Source organism: Coloeus monedula, assembly GCF_965178545.1.
Source record: "Coloeus monedula genome assembly, chromosome: 9".
Classification (NCBI taxonomy): Eukaryota; Metazoa; Chordata; class Aves; order Passeriformes; family Corvidae; genus Coloeus; species Coloeus monedula.
In genome coordinates, this window is record NC_138789.1 from 17,852,478 (window position 1) to 17,871,625 (window position 19,148).

General features: G+C 37.1%; 2 protein-coding genes across 2 annotated transcripts in view; both read left to right on the forward strand.

The window, feature by feature from the left end:
* Window positions 1–276: 276 nt before the first annotated feature.
* SSX2IP (SSX family member 2 interacting protein) lies at window positions 277–12,933 on the forward strand (the record flags this gene model as incomplete). Its single annotated transcript, XM_082286831.1, has 13 exons — window positions 277–319; window positions 1,051–1,217; window positions 1,463–1,663; window positions 3,263–3,373; window positions 4,612–4,747; window positions 6,351–6,426; window positions 6,504–6,675; window positions 7,377–7,527; window positions 8,719–8,855; window positions 9,268–9,435; window positions 11,518–11,626; window positions 12,480–12,600; window positions 12,780–12,933. The coding sequence occupies 13 exons, from the start codon at window positions 277–279 to the stop codon at window positions 12,931–12,933; spliced, it is 1,746 nt and encodes a 581-aa protein (XP_082142957.1).
* A 4,979-nt stretch (window positions 12,934–17,912) lies between these two features.
* The window catches only part of LOC309576235 (vitellogenin-2-like), a gene marked incomplete at both ends in the record, with an annotated part of 49,960 nt that continues 48,724 nt past the window's right edge, over window positions 17,913–19,148 (forward strand). Inside the window, 3 exon segments of the mRNA XM_082287391.1 lie at window positions 17,913–17,982; window positions 18,097–18,117; window positions 18,223–18,374. Of these exon segments, the coding sequence (XP_082143517.1) occupies window positions 17,913–17,982; window positions 18,097–18,117; window positions 18,223–18,374 (243 nt within the window).

Sequence of the window (19,148 nt, forward strand, 5' to 3'; positions counted from 1 at the left end):
AAATATAGATAGATGCATCATTTTTAAAGTATACTATTTGCTATGCTTACTGTGTTCCAAATGTAGTGTAAAGAAGTAGAAAAATTCCACGTGGTTCAAGTTCAACAGTCACTCTCCTGTGCCTGCTTTAACTGTCTAGCTGTATTAGCTGCTTTTGTTAATCTAAAACGCTCTTGCTATTTTAGGAGATGCCTACGTAACACACGTTGCCAGCAATTGCACTAAATACTTCACTGCTGAACCAGTTGCTCAGGTACCCAGCCTGTCTCTGTTGCTATGGGAGATTGGAAGACTATTACTGTGCCGGTGCTGTCATCAGGTAAACTGGTAATGTTTTGAATTTAGTCGATTTACTGATTTTTACTAGTGATGTTACAGCAGCTAAAGAAGGAGACTGGAGTTTTGTGCATGACCTATTTGAGTAGGTAAACAGCATGGTAAATAATACATAGTACAAACAGTGCTTTGTCTTGGATTAAGTCCTTACAGAAATGCTAATGTAAAATACTCATGCATATATGGAAAGGTTTTAAGAACTTTCAATCGTAATTTGTTTTTTTATAATCACACCTATCAATGTACCTTGTGTTTTCAAAGATTTCTTTACTTGTTCTGTATTCTTTTGCCTCAGAAATTGGTTACAATTTGTTAAAGGAGTAAATATTTTCTTGCCTATTTCTGCCTGGTGGAAGAGTAAATTACAGCATATCCTTAAGGAGACTAATGATACCATACATTCTATAAGGTTTTACTGAATGCACATCTCTTGCACCTGTGTTGTAGTAAGTCTATAAAAAGGAAGTGTGGTCAGTTTTTTCTTGATGGATGAGTAAAATTTGAAAGATACAATACTTTAAATGTTACTGAGTCTAAATCTTCAGTGGAAGTTTATCTTTTTTATATATTGTGAATTGTTTAATGTCATTCTAGATAAAATTCTGAGCTCTAGAATCTAAATTTCTGTAAATAATAACTTGAATACATAAGGATTTGATTTTGTGATGTGTTAAAATAATAGCCCTGATTTCTTTCTTAATGTTTAACTTCTAGATAGCAAAAATATACTTTCATATACCTCAGAAAAAAAGATATCTCCTACAAGCATGAACTCACAAGTGCTACGCTTGTCACTGCCTTCGTCCAAAAACATGCACAGCTTTTTCAGTGCCTTCTGCACAGAAGAGAATCTTGAACAGAGTATATCCTATATTGATAGGGTAAGCCAGATCTTCTTGTTTATTGGAGGTTGTGTGCAGGTGACAATCAATTGTGGTAAAAAAAGGATTGACTGGATTAAGAAGACTTCTTCCTCAGTGCTCAGAAGTTGATGTTGGTGGGAAGTAGGATTCAGGTTTTTCCCCTTCATACAGGATTTCACCTGATACTGTCTTTTGGAGAATTGTGGGAGATAGATCCAGTTATTGATCTCATTTTCCCCCCCTCCCCCCTTGTCTTTTACCAGGAATTAACAACATTGGGCTTTCCTTCTATTTATGCGGAGTCCAAAGGAAAAGAATTAAATTTAGTATCTATCATAAATTGTATGAATGAATTGCTTGTACTGCAGCACAAGAACCTTCGAGCTCAGGAAGAAGTAGAAATGCAGCATATGAAACTGGGAAGTGATATGGATCACTTACAGAACTGCTATGCTAAGTTAAAGGTAGAAAACAAAATCATTCCACTAGTATTATGTAGCTGTCTACATTAATAGCAAGTCCTTTTCTGTTTGGCTTTTTTTTCTCTCCAGTACAAATTTGCAGTTCTGTTTTGGGGTTTTTTGAAGTATTTTTCTCCAAGTGAAAATGCCTTAAAGTTAATGAAGTTTGAGTTAATAAGAGAACTTCTAATCACTTACAGTTTTAGCCTCCTTGTTCAAGGAAGGGGGAAGAGAGTTTTAATTGACAGCGTTAATGTACGCTTTGGGTGAAAATGTTAAATATTTTGGTTCCTATCTTTTAGTATTGCTTAAAAGGATATGCCCAGCTCTGAAAGATAAATTCCCAATGTAATTGTAACAAGTAAAAGCACAGATAACTCTTCTAGTGCATTACAGGGTTTTTATCAGTCTTTTTCCATGTGTTTTGTTTTGTTGTTGGATTCCTTGAACATCCAACTACAAAGTCTCTTTGTAAGAATTGTTCAGAAGCTGTTGTCAAACCAGAAGTTACTAAGCTTAATTTTATCACAAGATAAATGCATGTTCAAGGCCAGTCAGTGTGGAGTAGATGATATATTGGAAGTTCATGGGTGCACTTGTATGTCATATTAGAAAAGACTTGACTTTCTCTAAATTCTGTCAAGAAAATAAAATATAAAAAAAGAAAATTTCAGTGCTTTTTTAGGCTTGCTTTTCACTTGGGTTTGTCACCACTATCTCATTGAGAAATATTACTGTAGATTTTCAAAATCATAGTAGTCCTTCTGCTGAGATGGGTCATTCATGTAGAAGGATTTTTGATGACCTAAAAAGTAATCTGTAACTGCACTGATTTTTATACAAACACTATAAAATGTTAGGTTCTAGAGCACTCCAGTTGCTTTCCCTAGATGAATAGCTTTATGGGGAGAGAGGGAAAACTCGTTTGTACTACATGAATCCTAGGGTATTTAATTTGGTTGTGAGCCTGTGAGGTTTCTCATGTAGATTCTTTCAGATACCATACAGCAATTCTCTTGTCTTCCACTACTGTGTTACCTGTATTTCACTGTGGTTTGTTTAGAAGTTCTTGTTGCTTAAATGTATCTACACATTCGTACTTCACTACACATATGAAGGAAAAGCTTATATATAGTGTTTGGCTGTCACTTAAGCTGCCAATTTCAGGTCTGAGTCTCATTTGCAGACAAAACTTTCTAAAATGCTAGTTTTACATTGTCTGTTATAATGAGATCATCTGTCTAGCCTTCTCTGTATATGTGAAATGTTCCATTTGCATTGCTATGGTCACAGTCTGTATATTTGTGTCAATTGTACCCTTGATGATTCAACAGAAATGTTCCAGTAAAACTGTAGTTCCAAATTCACGCAGGTTGCTTAGTATCCACCTCACTCTCACAGTACAGATATGCTTACAGAATCCTGACTTAATGGAAAAGTCCTAACTGATAAAGATAATACCTGTTAAACACCAAGCCATATCTCAGGTGAAGTGGTTTTGAAGTTTGGTTAACATGGCTTGTTTGTTTTGGTTGGTTGGGTTTGTTTAAAACCTTATGCTATTAATTCTTATTGATGCTGAACTATCAACACTTTTTCTAGGAACAGTTGGAATTATCTAAAAGGGAAATAGTTGGGCTTCAGGAAAGAGACAGACAACTACAAAGCAAGAACAGAAATTTGCACCAGTTACTTAAAAATGAAAAGGATGAAGTGAGTTGTTTTGTACATTAACACAAATCATTACATAGATATTGAAGATTTTTTTCTTTTTTTTGCACGGCGTCTTCTAATTGCTCACTTTGAATGTGTATTTTTTGTTGGTAAATGTTGTCTTTCAAGGTGACTGGCATGTTGCATATGGATAAATAGGTCCTGTAAGGGATAGGTCCATCCAAGTTACAACAGTAGTAGAGAGTACTGCAGAAATGCAGATGTGAAAATTCTGAGATTTTCTGTACATCTTTATCTTAGAATGTTGAGAAATATCAAAAAGTAGGAGGGGCAACAGGATGCAGTCACTTATTCAAACATTTATGTATAGAGGCTTTTGGGGTTTGGGTTTTTTTATTATAGAGGGGAGCAAAAGACTGAAAAGAGGGGAGGTGGGGGGAAACCCAGCTCAAAACTACAATCTCATTAAACTTAAATATGTTGAAACAATCAAGATCAGAAAACACTTTGACATTCATGTTTGGGATTTCGTTTTGACTTCTTAGTTTGGGATTTGTTTCCTGTATGCTCCTTCCCTAGCATTGTACTTCACATGGTTCCTATGTTTTTGTGAATGTGGCTCCTAAGTTTCTGTGAATGTTCTGTGTTCATAAACATATTCATACAGTTGGGAATCACAGCACTAACTGTATATAGTGGACTTCCTAAAGTTCCAACTTAAGATATTGAATGTGCTGCATGTTTGTAAGGTTAAATCAGAAAACTAAAAAAAAAAACCCGAACAAGACAACCTAGGAATTGATAGTACATGTCAAAAATTTGCTTTATGATGTTTTGATGTTTCTTTTAGACCAAATGGAATAGCATTTTTCAATGTGGTGCTGCCCCAAGGAGGAGGAGTTTATTTTTTCTAGTGTGAGACTTAACAAGCATGCCACAGAATTGGAGTAAACCTAGATCCTGAACATGAATTACTGAAAGTAAAGATAATCCCTACTCTGTTCAATAAAGGCTGTAAAGGTTATGTGACTTCTCAGAACATGAGTTCAGTTGTACTTCAGAGGAATTATAGTATTATAATCTGCTGCTTATGATGTGAGTTTCTCCTGAAAAGAAACTACTTTTCCTGAGAAGTTTGAGATCAGAATCCATTGGTTGGGAGAGCAGAAGTACAGTTTAATGGAAGTGTTGTTTTGCCTCATGTATTTTGGTTTTCTGAAGAAATTTGTGGTTATACTTTAGTTGAAGAAACAGTTTTTTTGTGGCATTGCTTTTAGGTTCAGAAGTTACAGAACATAATTTCAAGTAGAGCTACACAGTACAATCATGATATGAAGAGGAAAGAGAGAGAATACAACAAGTTAAAGGAACGCTTACATCAGTTAGTCATGAATAAAAAAGACAAAAAGATAGGTAAGTAGCTCTTTGACTTTTACCACAGCAAAATTAGCATATTCTGTATGTTAACCAGAGCCAATTTTAAGTATTTTTATCATTAAAGGCAATGCGTCCCTCCTGCAGTTTATGTGTATGTTAGAACATTAAAGAAAAGATGTAATATTTCATGTTAACTGACTGTGTAAATCTTTTCAGTATTGTGTTGCATGAGATCACTTACAAGCACAAACCAAATGCTGATCTTTATGAAATGAGGTGGGGGTGTTCTGTTTGGTTTTTGTTCCTTACTAGGGAAAACTTATTTGGGATAAATTCCTATGCTAGAGCCATCTCTGCTCTATTTTCTTGCTACTGTTGCTATCACAAGATTTTGGATAATGTCATAAACACTGTACTGTTCCAAGCAGTTGCCATCAGGAAGGCACACTGCATGAGCTTTTTACACTGGAGATACTACACTCTGCTTGTGGTTAGCACAAGTAATGAGAAGTTTTAGAGAGGAAGTAACAGAAGGCAGATGAACCATCCAGTACTATGTGACATGAGGAGAAATCTGAGTCCTTGTATGTTGTACTGCCCAAAAATTGTGTTCAAGATGTTCATCAGTGCTATTTACCATAAATAATACAGTTTTCTGTCAAAAATGGCTGAAAATGGGTATTGTAGTTAGGTATTAAAAAAATGTACCTTTTGGTTCATATATCTGGCCTTAAACTATTTATATAACGTATCTCCAGTGGAAGGGAAGTCCTGCTCTTGTCCACCTGCCACCCCCAAACTCAGCTGTTTGCCAGCTGTAGGGCATGTTTTAGTAAGCTGATTTAGTTCAGTAAACCAGAAGAAAACTACTCATGTTGTTGCCAAGATGGTTCTCTGCTGATTTAGTTTTCTGAAAGTCCTCATGGGGAAGCCAAACCAGGTTAGAACAAAGTAGGAGGAACGCTTATTTTGGCTGCAGAAACTCTTGGAATCAGTTCAGTAAGCTCTAGAAACTTCACCCTGAGGTCAGCAAAACTTAAGCATTCTTGACTTCAGGTGGCTACTAGTACTAATTCAAATATCAGTGAGGTGAAAATAGCAGTGTTTTAAAACTAGTTACTGTTTGTGTGATAGCTAACTAGCATGGGTCACTAATCTGTAGTCATATATTGGGTTTGGGTTTTTGTTGGTGGTGTGGTTGGGGGTTTTTGATTTTATTTTTATTCAAATGTGAACAGAGAAATTTCTTTGTTTTGAGGAATATCTCATGAAACATTAATAAGTTCCTTACCCTAAACAGGAGATAAAACAAGTGTTATTGCCAGAATGAGCATAGAGTTTATACATTGATATAAAGGTTGAAATAGGGATGAAGATGTCATTAAGAAATGCATATAAAAGATAAGACAGGATGAAAATACATCCTCCTGAGTTTCCAAATGCAAAAACTTATCTCTTTCTTTGGTTATGTTATTTTTGCTTTAAGCAGGGCAATGTGGTTTCATATGGGTCTGAAGACTGAGGGAACTATTTGAGTAATGTGATCTCTTTATAACAACTACATATAAATGCGATGTCATCTAAATCTTTATATATTTGCATATTGTTTCACCCTTTGAAATATCCTTTTCATTTGTAGCTATGGAAATTCTAAATTGTGTTGGTAGAGCTGATGGGAAGAGAGGTGCATGGAGGACTGATAAGACAGAAGCCAGGTAGTTGTCTTAGAACAATCTTACTTGAAGCATGTATTAGGGCTGTTATGTTGTTACTGTAAGATTATTTCTTCCAGAAACGAAGAAGAAATGTACAAAGTTCTGTTAAGTGATTATGAACAACGCCAAAAACAGCTTTTACTGGAAAATGCTGAGCTAAAGAAAGTTCTTCAGCAAATGAAGAAAGATATTATTTCACTTCTTCCACCACAGAAACAAAAGCCTAAAGAAAAGTCTGAAGATGGGCTGGTAAGTATTCTTCAGTTAAAATTAAATCTCCATGGTAGTTTGGTATAGTGCTGGAGTAATTTGATAGTTATTAAAAAAAAAAGTAAACCTCTTATGAGACTTGCAGTGGATTGCACATCATGTGCTTTGCTTAAAATTCATCCTTGATAAATGTCTGCTCTCTGTGAACAACACACTGTATTCTTTCTAGTCAGTCAATGAAAAGCTTGAAAATATTCTTTGAATGAGTTTTAGATGTAGTAGCTACTGGTATGTAATTCTGTATTGCAGTGCATATTGGATTTTGCCTGCCTGGGGGTTTTTGTTTGTTTGTTTCCAGATTTTAAGTATTTCTTTACACAGGATATATTTCTGGAACAGTTTACTGCCATGGCTGTGTAGAAAAGCACTAGATTCTCTCTGTCCACTTCTTTGTACAGTGTGAATAAACTCTTTTTAACTTGACTGGATTACTTGCCCCTGTACTGAGGCAGCTGCTGCTGAAGTCTGACACCAGAACTCAGCAGTCTGAACCTGTCTAGCTTGGAGATATGAGTGTGAGTGAGTCTTGCTAGCTGACCCACTGTCTGTGGTGGGGTTCTGGCCTGGATGGAAAAATGTTTCCTTTATTGTAAGGGTTTTCCTTCCCTTCAGTAAATTTAATCTATGCACATATTTGGAAGAGTGAAGTGGTTTGCAGCTTCTTATTTCTGTTTCTACAGGTGCTGTCAGACCAGGAGGAAGATATTGGAGAGTTAAATAAAGAGAATATGTGGGAATTATCTTGTGAAACTGTGCGAGAACAGCTTACCAACAGCATTAGAAAACAGTGGCGAATGTTGAAAAATCACGTTGAAAAGCTGGATAACCAAGGTTGATGTTTAACTGCATTATGTGCTCATATAAAATGCGTTTTTTAAAAAGTAATGCAGATGTGGAGCTTTGAAATAATTGGATGCAAAATACGTAATTCCCTCTCAGGAGTCTTGTCTTGCCACATCTTCTGAGACCTCTTGTGGCATTCTAAAACAAACTTGACTGATGGTATGGTGCTGGACTCTCCTCATTTCCAGCTGTTAAACAGCATTAAGACAGCTAAAAATATATAAAATTCTTTCCTAGTATTATTTTCCCATGCAAGTAAATGCAGCCATTACCACAGGGATGTTTGCTGTCAAGAATAAGATTGAGAAGGTCATGCATGCAATTGCAAATAAAGGAGCAGATGGCCTTTGAGAGTATCTTTACACACTAGAAAGGATTTCAGGAATGCTTGTAATACTTTATTTGGTGTAACTAACTGAAAAATAAGCATCAGGAAAAATGTTACAATTATTTGCTCTTTTGGAGTCATCTTCTAGGTTTTTACCATTTATAAGGATGACCATAGTATAGCCCTTTAGGATTCTGTTTTGTGTTCAAATACTGGCATCAGGGGATCAAAACTTGGCTTATTACAATCATTGTGATTTAGCTATGCATTAAATTAAATAAACCAGTATGTAATTTTACAAAATACAACCATGCCTGTAATTCATTCCCTTACTGGAATGAAAACATGCATCTAATGTTTGTTAGCTCCGTTTCTCCTTCACAGGACTTGAAGGAAAAGGCTTTCTTTTTATATCTGTGATAAATATAGTTACTGTCATATTTTTATGAACACATAAGCCTTTCAAAAATGGTCTCAGGAGAATGGGCTAACAGCATGTCAGTGAAAAAAGTCTTTAGTTATCTTGAGTTTTCTTTTAAATGACTGCTGCAACAAGCGAGGATTTTGTGTAACGCTTATTGCAATGTAGATGGTTGATTTACCTTGGGGGACATGAAACATTCATGTTTTCATTGCTGGTGTTTTTTCTGAACTGGATTTGATGGATAATTACATGTGTAGCACCAATTTTGGATCTCTTGTCTCTGATAGAAATGCTGTGGAGTACACTGTGTGTCTGTCTTTCAGGATGAAGAAAATAGTCTAAAACTTTTTGCTCTTCCTGGGAGTCTCTGATATGAGGTGTTGGGGCTTTTTAAAATTTGTTTTTAATATGCTTCTTTCCCCTTTAGTGTCGCGTGGTCATTCAGGAGCTTTGAATGAAAAAGATGTCATTTCAAGAGAAGACCATGAGCTAGAAACTGAAAAGCTAGAGTTAGAGATTCAGCACTGTAAAGAAATGATCAAAACTCAGCAACAGCTCTTACAGGTAGTAGGCTTTATTTTTTCTTATTTTTCTCATTGAATCCAAGTGTGTTTTACTTAATGTGACACTTTTGTTGCCTCTGAGCCTTTCTCCATTTCTTGATAATGCTTTTAAATTAAAATAACTTAGTGGGTTATACGAGTATAGGCGTGCTAGTGGCTTGGTTGATAATTTTGTGAATTTTTAATCCTGGTAGGAATAATTTTGGCAGCTAAACAAAGGTGAGGCAGCCTGAACAGGCACATTTTAACTGCTATCTGAAATTTGCCCCCACTCTCCACCAACTTGATATTTAATGCATTGTTTCCATATTAAACTTCAACCATTTTTCTGATAAATCTGAAGCTGTGGGAATAGTGTACCTCTTCAGTCACTCCCCAATTAACATTTGTCCTTTGTTGCTTTATGTCTACAGCAACAGCTTACATGTGATGATGACACCACTCTGTTACTACAAGACTGCTATTTGTTGGAAGAAAGAGAGCGTCTTCAGGAAGAATGGAGATTATTTCGAGAACAAAAGAAGAATTTTGAGAAGGAACGAAAAAGTTTTACAGAAGCTGCCATTAGATTAGGACTTGAGGTATTAGAAAAGGGAGCTCCTATGGAAGATGAATTACAAGTCTTTCTTTGATACATGCTGAAGTGCAGCCATGCAACAATATCTGTTTCTGATGACTGTAGAGAAGGGTCATTGCCATACTGGATAAAACACATCTTTGGTCGTTCTGGAAGATCATTCTCTTGGCAGTTCAAAAAGCCAAGGTTTTTGTGTGTGTTGGAAAGTGCAGTTTCTGCTGCTGGAACTGAACCATCTTTGTTTCAGCTTTTGAAATATCTTAAGTACTTCCAAAATCAGTAATTTATTAACTAAATCCCTTAGATACTGCTTGAGTTTCATTTCCTACAAAAGTAAGGCCTATGCAAATTTCAGACAAATTTGGTTGAATTTCAAAAGGCATTTGTTTTCTAAACTCTTTTGAAAACCAGCGACTTCTGCAAAAACACCAAGCAATTGCTATGTTTCCCTTAGTAGGGTCATTATCTGTTCTGTTTTTTTAGCTAAGCTGGCCAGTAAGCACAGATACTGGCAGTCAGGATAGATGTGTCTGTAAATGAGCTCTAGCAAATGTGCTTTGGTCTTGCCCATAGTTAGGGTCAAAAATGTGAAGGGGCTTACAAGTTTGGCAAGGAAAGGTCATGATGATATGACTGTGAAACCAGGATGGTACAGATGTGACAGGAAAAAAGCCACTGAAGGAAAAAAGAAATGTACTTTATTTCTTACAGAACTGCTTGCTTTGATGTGCAGAGCAGAAAGTTGGAGTGGGATGTGATTAAAATTTATAAAGCTGTGGATTCAGTTTGAGCAGACGAAAGCACTACTGTTGTTCACCAAATCACTCAAGATTTAGAGGGAACTCTTAATTTTGAAATTGAGTCATAAACATATGCAAAAAGGTACCCTTTTTTTCAGTTAGGTGGTTGACTTCTGGATTTTTTTCAAAGGAGAGTGTAAAGGCAATGAATACCATCAAGTTCAAAAAGCAGTTGCCTGAGCTTATGGGCAACACAGTCACAGATAATAAAAGTGGGGCACAAGGGGTGTCTTTCAGCATCTATAATCAAATGGTTTTTGGGACTGGGAACTTGTGAGGGAATGCACTGCAGATAGAGGCCTTGTTCATAAGTAGCATCTCTTGCAGCCACAGGATACGGAGCTAGCTGGATAACCTGTCTGACCCAGAATATAAAATACTCTAGATTTTACTTAGGATACTGGGATAGTAGTAGTTCACATGGTAACAAATACTGACCCTGACTTATTTAATTTTATTTGCATTTTAATGAGTTAGTTGATTTCATGTTGCACATTGAATTCTGCTTTAAAAGTCATGAGGGATAATAAACAATAATTGTTTGTCTGGAAATGTTTAGGACTACATTGCAGCATAAGCGTAACTGCTCATGCTTCAGCTTGTCAAAAGGCTGAAGTATGGAATGAGAAGCAATGCTGTAAGCTTTGTAGGTGTTTGTGAAAGTTTGCGTTGGAGTTCGGCTTCCTCTGTTTTTCTACTGCCATAGAATAGGAGCATCCTGTTTCACTGATGGTGTTTGGAGATGAAGCAGCTTGTTGCTGGATTCCAGAGCCGTTGGATCTCTTGGAAGCTGTCTACTTGGCATTATTTTCCTTTCCTGTTCTCACAGGGGCTGGAAAGTGAAACAAGCCTTTTTTTTTTTTTTTTCCCCAGTTTTAATCAGAAGCAATCAGTGCTGTTTTCAATGTAATTTTTCCTATTTAGAAGGTTTAAGCAGTAATCATTCCTGGCAGCTGCCTTGGATGAGGGCTGCCTCCAAGAGGTAGTGCTGCACTAGGGGAGCATAGGAGGTGGTGTCACTGGAGTGTAGAGCAGCAAAGTTGAAAGGATTACTTAGGCCTCTGTGGCACAAACCATGGGACTTGGCTTGTAAGTGCCTCCTCAGCCAATCCTTGTTGGGCTCAAAAGCTGGCTTACAGACAGTCTTTTCTGTGTTAAGCTGCTGGCTCTCCTTAGTGACATGGACCTGTTACAGCTTTGGCTTTCTGAAACACAACAGCATCAGTTTAATGTGGGCTAGGCTTGTTCCTGTGGTCACAAGTGTAAACTGTCCTTTCTTTTCTTAGAGAAAGGCATTTGAAGAAGATAGAGGAGCATGGCTGAAGCACCAGTTCTTAACTATGACTGCTGATTGCAACAATCCAAATGCGACAACTCCAAGTGCCTTCTTAAGAAGTGAGTATTTGGTTCAAACTAATGTTCTTGCACAATTTCTTTTTCTTCCTTTCAGCTAGAAGTTGCAATTATGAACAAAACCAAAGCATCTCAAGGAAAACTTTACCATGTATCTGTATGCCTCCACATGTCAGGGCAACGGATGGTTCAGAATTTCCTTTTTAAAAGGGAATTGTAACTCTCTTCCTGATAATTAATTATGTGGTGAATTTATTTTTGTGAAACAATCTGGTGAATATCAAATACCTGACAGCACAGCAGGTAACTTTCAGGTGCTTTCATAAATACTGTAGAACATGTAATCATTCTGGTATTCCACTTCATATGAAAGCTTTGAAATCTAAATGTGAGAAGGGCTTGTTCTGGCCCTGCTAAGTTTGCTGTGTCTTTCCATTGACTTGAGTGATGGTTAAGTTCATGTAAACTATAAGACATCTAACTTCATTTTGATTTTGTTTTCTATATTCTGACAAGTTTGGAGGTTTTCATGTTGGTGTTAGTTACTGTCTGTGCATGCTGGAGAAGTCTTTACTTAAGGAATAAAAAAGCTTTATCAATTGTAAAGTGAGAAGCTACATTTGAGTGACTTCATATGATTACTTGCAGTGGTGGCTGTCTACGCAAATGCTGCATTTTCAAATTTAGAGTCCTAATTTTAACATAACTTCATGCAATGGCATTACATAGACTTCTAAAATTTTATCCCAGGTCTGTAACAATAAGATTTGTTATTATAACTCTGCCTTAAGGTATTTGTGTGTTTTTTTTTTTTTTTAAGCAGAAGACACAAACGTTTGAAGGACTTGCTTGTTTCCAGTGGACTGCAGTTTAACTGCTGATGTGTCTCTCTTAGGTTCTGAGCCAGACACTCGTTTAGTGAAGTCTGCATCACGGCAAAGAAAACCTCCCTCTGTGTTGAGTGCTCCTGTTTCAGCAGAACCTTGCCAGACATTTCAGTATATTGCACAAAACAGGTTTGTGAAACAATGTTGTAGATGGTTTCTAGGGTGCTGAATTCTATGTAGAGCAGAGCGTAATCTAAAGTTTACAGTTGGTATATAACAAAGGATATTAATCATATTGTAAAAAGAGTACTCTGTTTCCTTTCAAAGCATTATTTATTGGCATTGTAACTTCTTTTTTCCGCTTCCAGTGTTGCATCAGAAAAACCTGCTGCAGATAACATGCCAAATCTGTGGGTGGAAAGTGATGACAAAGAAGAAACTGAAGAATGCACAAAGTCATGGGAAGACTCTGGAGTTGGCACTCTGCTATGTAGAAACTTGCACATGGAACAGCTGCCTTAGACTTGCTAGGGTGGCCTGCTGGGTTTTTTTGTTAAAGACTTGTTCATAAACATATCATTCTAAACGAAACAGAATGCTGTGAGTTTGATCATTCTTCTAGAGGATTATGTGGTGATCTGAATTGTGGTGTGTTTCTATGTGTGTGCACATGGCTTTTATTTTTTAGACCATTTTTTGCCTCTTTCTTGCAACTCTTGGGAAAAAAATTAAAAATATATAAAAGCTTTGATATTTTTCTAGTAACAGAAGCTCTAATTCTGGAATAAAGCAATGGTCTGAAACTTTGACTGTAATGAAATACTGGATCTTAATGTGACCTTTCATCACAGGCAGAGATAGCACTTTTAGAAATTGTTTAATTATTGGAAACATTCATTTATGTCTCAAGTGTAACTGGCATTAAATCCTCTTTTGCCTCGACTTGAATGTACAGTATACTGTAGATTTTTAACAAAACAGGTTCTATATTTATTGTGTGATTTGAAAATACCTCTTTGATATCTCAATGATTTAAAGTGCAAAATCTTTATATATTTGTAAATAGAACAACTGGTTATGCTGAGAAACCATGAAATGAAACACATGCATACATAAATATTATTTTACATGCCATTTTAAATTGTTTTATAGTGATATTCAGTTTACAGATCCATTAGGACTTTCAATGGTTCAGCCAAGAACCAAAGTATTTCAAATGTGAACAATAAACGTGTAATTCTATTCTAAAAACCTCTGGTTGAATGATTTGTGTGCAGTAAACTATTAAGCAACTATGGTTATAGGGCTGTATACAATGTCTACAACTCTGGTGCTGGTTTTGTATTTTGTTAGTTTTTTTGTTTTAATTAACTCCAGAATTTTATTTTTTGTGTAGCCTTGGAGCCGTCTTTTGTTTATAATGTAATAAAAATAGCCAGGTTAGAGGTAAGATGTTTCAATGTCCCCTTTACCTTACTCAGTGCATGGAATTTTCCTTGCCCCATACAAATCCATCTTCTCTGTTGGGTTTTTGTGCACATGTGATTATATTTACCTCTGCATATGTGATCACTTGTGTAGCTCTGATCCTTGTGTAATTGACCTTTTGGAAGAGTCAAAGTGTAAACTGCCTTTCTTGGGGTCATAGGTGGGAAATTAACTCAAGTTTAGAATCCTTCACTGAAAATCCATTGCTGCTCTGCCCATTTTCTTCAGAATTGGATGGAGTGTAGTGATTGGACTACCTGGAAAAATAGTGGTAGGATAATATAGGGAAGAGAAAAACCTGCAGTTCTCCAAGAAGCTAAGGCAGAAAGCTGCAGTTTCTGCTGCTGAGTTCAGTGCAGTGAGTTAGAGCTTAAGATGAAGTAGTAGCCAATGTAAACTGCAGAGGATACTTGTGTGGTTTTCACATAGTACCCTAAAGGGAGCAGGAGTGGATATAATGATAATAGTACTAGTGTCTTGGTTGTCTTTTTGCTGCATGGATAGTCAGGTTGGAAAGACATAATATTTCTGTTTCTCCTGTTCTTCCCCAATAAAGGGGTGTTCATAGTCACATCATTTGCCGCAGCTTTTTAGCAGCGTACAGTTCCTGTTGGGTTTCGCCCTTCCTAAGAGCTGCTGTTGGGCAGCTCTTACCTGAATTTTAGTTGTGGAGGAATAAATACACATTCAAAAAACTTAAGTAAAGTGAAAATTTAGTATATTAAGTCGGAGACTAGAACTCTGCACATAGGACTGTCTTCAAGCCAGTAGTGACTGCAGCCCTCCATGGCTGAGGCAGCATCTGGATGCCACCAGGGGCTGCTGCTGCTCCAATGTGTGCTCGTGGGCGCCTCACTGGGACTGTTACACGCGTTTGCTTTACTTGGGCCCTCCTCCTTCAGCCTAGTTTTCTTCATGAAAGCTGCTTTTAGGATAATAACGCCTTGAAGAATAAAATAATTTACCTGTTTAAACTCTTGTTTATTGAGTGATTAGAAATTCATTAGCATTTTGTACTAATTTTTTGCTTTAGAATTCTGTAACCCATCCTAGAGAAATGGAAATGCATTTGAATGCCTCCCTGGAAGAACTCACTGTGCTAGAATGGTGTATGCAGTTGAGTCCTGAGCTGGGGTCAGACCTGGTCTGGAAGTCTGGAGTACAGATTCAGTCCTGTCCCTGTAAAAAAGTAAAATGTACCTAGAGTTTTTGGCTTTCTCTATACACAGTGCCTGGGAAGATTTTGAATCTGAAGCTACAGCTAATAATGGTATGAATTCTGCAGAGGGTGTCATGGTGGTACTTAGAGCTGTTGGAAACAACTGCAGGATCTTTCTTACTCAAGAGTCTGCTGAAGAGCAAAGGGGGAGATTTCTTGCAGGAGTGTGATACAGGTGTGTCACTTCACATAGGTGTATATTTGAAATAGTATAGTGACTGCTCTTCTCAAGGAACACGAAGTAGAGACTGGCAGCAAGTGATTACAGTACAGCTATTGTTAGCTACCCATGCATGGTAGTGAAAAGATGAGTGGTTCTCTTAAACAAAAATCTTTAAATACAATATTCATTGCTTCTTTTTCAGTCTGTGATAAGAGTGCTTTTACCATAAAAATCAGTCTGATTAGGTATGAGTACTTACTTTCCAGGATTATATTGGAACTATTTGGTTTTTTTCCTTTCATCTCCAGTGGTTGATGCCTATACAATATAGCTCCTGCAATACAGACTGTATAGCAAAAAACCTACTAAATGGAAATTTTCTTTGCGAGAACCTTCTCCCTACAAAACAGCTTTTTTCCTAGTTTGAAGAAGTGCTTCCAACCAGATACTGGAGGCATGTTCTATTTCAGTTGCAGCAGGACAAAAGAAAAATCAGACCATATTGTAGATTTTTTTTTCTTCCTGTGCTTATTCTGTGTCCGGGTACATTTCAACCAGGTCAAGGTAACTGATACATCTAGATAATATCAATAAAAACAGGTTATTCTTGAAAGGAAAAGGGAAGGATATGCAGTATAATGGCAATACTGTCCATGTTGAATTAGCTCAGTTTTTACTTGTGCAGCTTTTTTTAACTTGCAGTTATCACAAAGCTTTTGTCTGTGAAGCCTTGTAAGACATCTTGGGTTTAGATTTTTTCTGATTTGCAAGAGAATTTGATGAGAAGATATGAAATGTTGACCTCAAAAGAAGTGTTTGGATTATCTGATTTTTTTTTTTTTTTTTCAGACAATACATCTGGTATCCAATATTCACTATGCCCTACAGTGTTTCACTGTAGTAAAAACCTGAACTCCCATGGTATATATTTTGTTGTAGTTTTCACACTGACACTGTTCATGGTTCTTTATTCAAGTTTTGAGTTGTACAAGATGTATAATTAACTGGAATGTACAACAGGTAAGTTTGTTTTAAATATTTAACAATAAAAAAATTACTGCTTTATAAAAGAGCTTGTCCCTTGAGTCACAAAACATGCTTGTTCCCTTGAACACTATAGATAGGTATCATGAAAAAGGAGACATTTCTAGCAAGTGTCCACCCCTCCCCCTCAAATGTCTTCTACAGGGAGCTGGGTAGTAGTTCCCAAAATAGAGTTTGCACAACCTAAGGTAGATTTACAGTCCACATGGAATCTGTTTGACAAAGTCAAAACCTATGGGACTGACAACCCAGGAAGAGCAGTTGCTAATGGACGACTGTAGAAACTGCTGAAACAGGAAATAAATGTTCATTTGTGGGTGTTAAAATAGCATTTGCCACAAAGCACGTTCCTGTGGTTAATCATGTAGCTATGGGAGTTGTGGGAGTAGAAATAAAGTGTCTGATTAACCAGTATGTCATAGATGTTGAATTTGAATGAGATTCATGGCTTTTGTGTGGTTTGAAGCCTACAGTTTTTTGTGTTGCCTGAAGTTGCTCCTCCAGAAACATCCTCCAACTTGGAAGCCCCTGTGCATTTTTCTTGCCTTTTATTGTTGATCCAGGTGCCACCCAGCTCTCTTTGGAAGGCTGTGTCACTTGTTTGGGAGGAATGAGTCTGGTCAATCCCCCAATCTCTTACATGCTCAAACAGGCCAAGAGTGTTTTGTGCCTCTCCACTTGCCTCTATGGCCCTGAGGTTTTCAGAAGAGAACACTTGTGTGAATGTGTTCCTGGGCTCTCACTGTAAATCGATGGTGAAGCTGGCTGCAAGCCTGCATCTGCTCAGGTAATTCAGCTGCATTTTGTGATTGACTCCTTAGGAAATGCAAAAGTTCTAGCTGACCTGCACTCCCATTCCCTCTGCTTTGCTGGGAGGAGTGTCTGTGGCTTTTAATTGTTCAGATTTGGCTGTCATTTACCTTGAAAGATAAAATATTTACTGATGGCTTATGAAATCTTTGTTCATTTAAAAAATATTCCTGGTCATTGTGACCAGAGCTGAAAGGACACACTGATCCTCTGATTTATTTGAATAAATATATATATATTCCATATAGATAGGTTTTCTTTAGAATGTGCTTTGGTGCGCATAGGAATATAATAGCAATGGGTTATCTGTCCTTGTCTGCTGTCTGCAGGGTTAGCTGTAACCAATGCAGAGGGAAGAGGAAGAGCACTGTCAGTGTGTGATACGTACTCTTAATTGGGCTGTTATCAGCGAGATAACAGTTTGGGTCAGGTGCCAGGTCAGCATAACCTGGGCAAAATCAACCTAACCTATAGCAGGACCAAATATCAGCAGCCATCTGTGACACAACCTAGGAAATGAAGTAATATGTTCATTGTAAAATTATTATAAATTATCTAGTAAAATTTACTAGGATAAGTGGAAACTTTTAAATAATTCAGCAAAGGGCTTATAAGATAATCAGGTAGATGCCAAGGTATGACTAGATTTCCATTATTCCATCTGAAGAGAAAGTAAGATTGCAAAAAGGGAAGTGTTTACATAAACTGATAAAAAACTTGAGAATTCAGCAGAACACAGCCACGTGTTCCCAAGCTTTCTTCCATAAAAGTCTCACCATGTCTGGCAGAGCCCCATTCGCCTTCACTATGAGGGGGATCATACTTGCACTAGTGCTCACTCTTGTAGGTAAGGCTACATACCCCTCCTTCACCTTTCTTCCCCAAATTTTCCTTAAGTTCAGTGGCAGTGATTGGATCTAGAATGAACATTACTTACCTGTTTTTTCATCTCTTTTTGCAGGTAGTCAGAAGTTTGACATTGGTAAGTAAATTTCCTTCTATAATCTTTTTCCAGTGACTTTGCTGTTATTTCTATTTATTAGAATGTGCTTGCAAGCATGGTGAAAATGGCTGTTACTTCCCACAGACCCTGGATTCAGTATCAGAAAGAGCTACTTGTACAGTTATGAAGGCTGGGTGTTGAATGGGCTTCAGGAAAAGAATTTAGCCAAAGCCGGAGTGCGCCTGAGCAGCAAACTAGAGATCAGTGGGCTGTCAGAGAACATCTACCTCCTCAAGGTACTGGGTCTCCTAAATGTGCCAACAGTAAGCTAAAATCACATCTGTAATTGCATCTGGCTGGTCTGGCATGTAGGAAAGCTGCAGGAAACACAACCAGAGACTTATCACTGTAGATATCAGAGAATGATCTGCAAGCTGCAGTTTCAGAGGTGATGAGTCACTTACCTGTGTTTGATGTGGAAGTTGTTTGTAGCAGGTGTTCCTCAAGACTTTGTACTTGAAATACAATTTCTGGGGGTTCTGTTAGAAAATGGCAAACTATCTCGATACATTTAAGCCTGCTCTAAGATTTGATTCTAGCCTTAGCACACATTTCTAACTTCTGTGGGAAGGCAGGACTTGGGTGTGTAAAATCCTCGTCATGAAGGCAACTGATAAACATAGACTTAAAAAGTGATAAAAGCTAAAGATAAAAAGTGGTACATGATAAAGGTAAGATTAAAAAATGAAAATAATCAAAAAGGAGCATGTAATAATGTTTGAATAATGCAGTAAAACATCTGTATGTGTGAAATCATGACTCTGCTGACATCAGCAGTGATAGGACTTGACTCAATTCAAAATAAATATGCTTCAGAAATGTATTTTTGTCCCTTTAATTCAGTTACAAATCAGAGGTTCTTTTTGGAATACTGAATTCAGTGACAGCTCTTACCAGTTGTATTGAACTGTAGATCTTTCAAAATTTGGAGCTAGGGGTTGCATTTCACACTATAGCCTCTGTCCTGAAATTCTTGTATGTTGTGCACCAGCCTGTGCTCTGAGGCACCT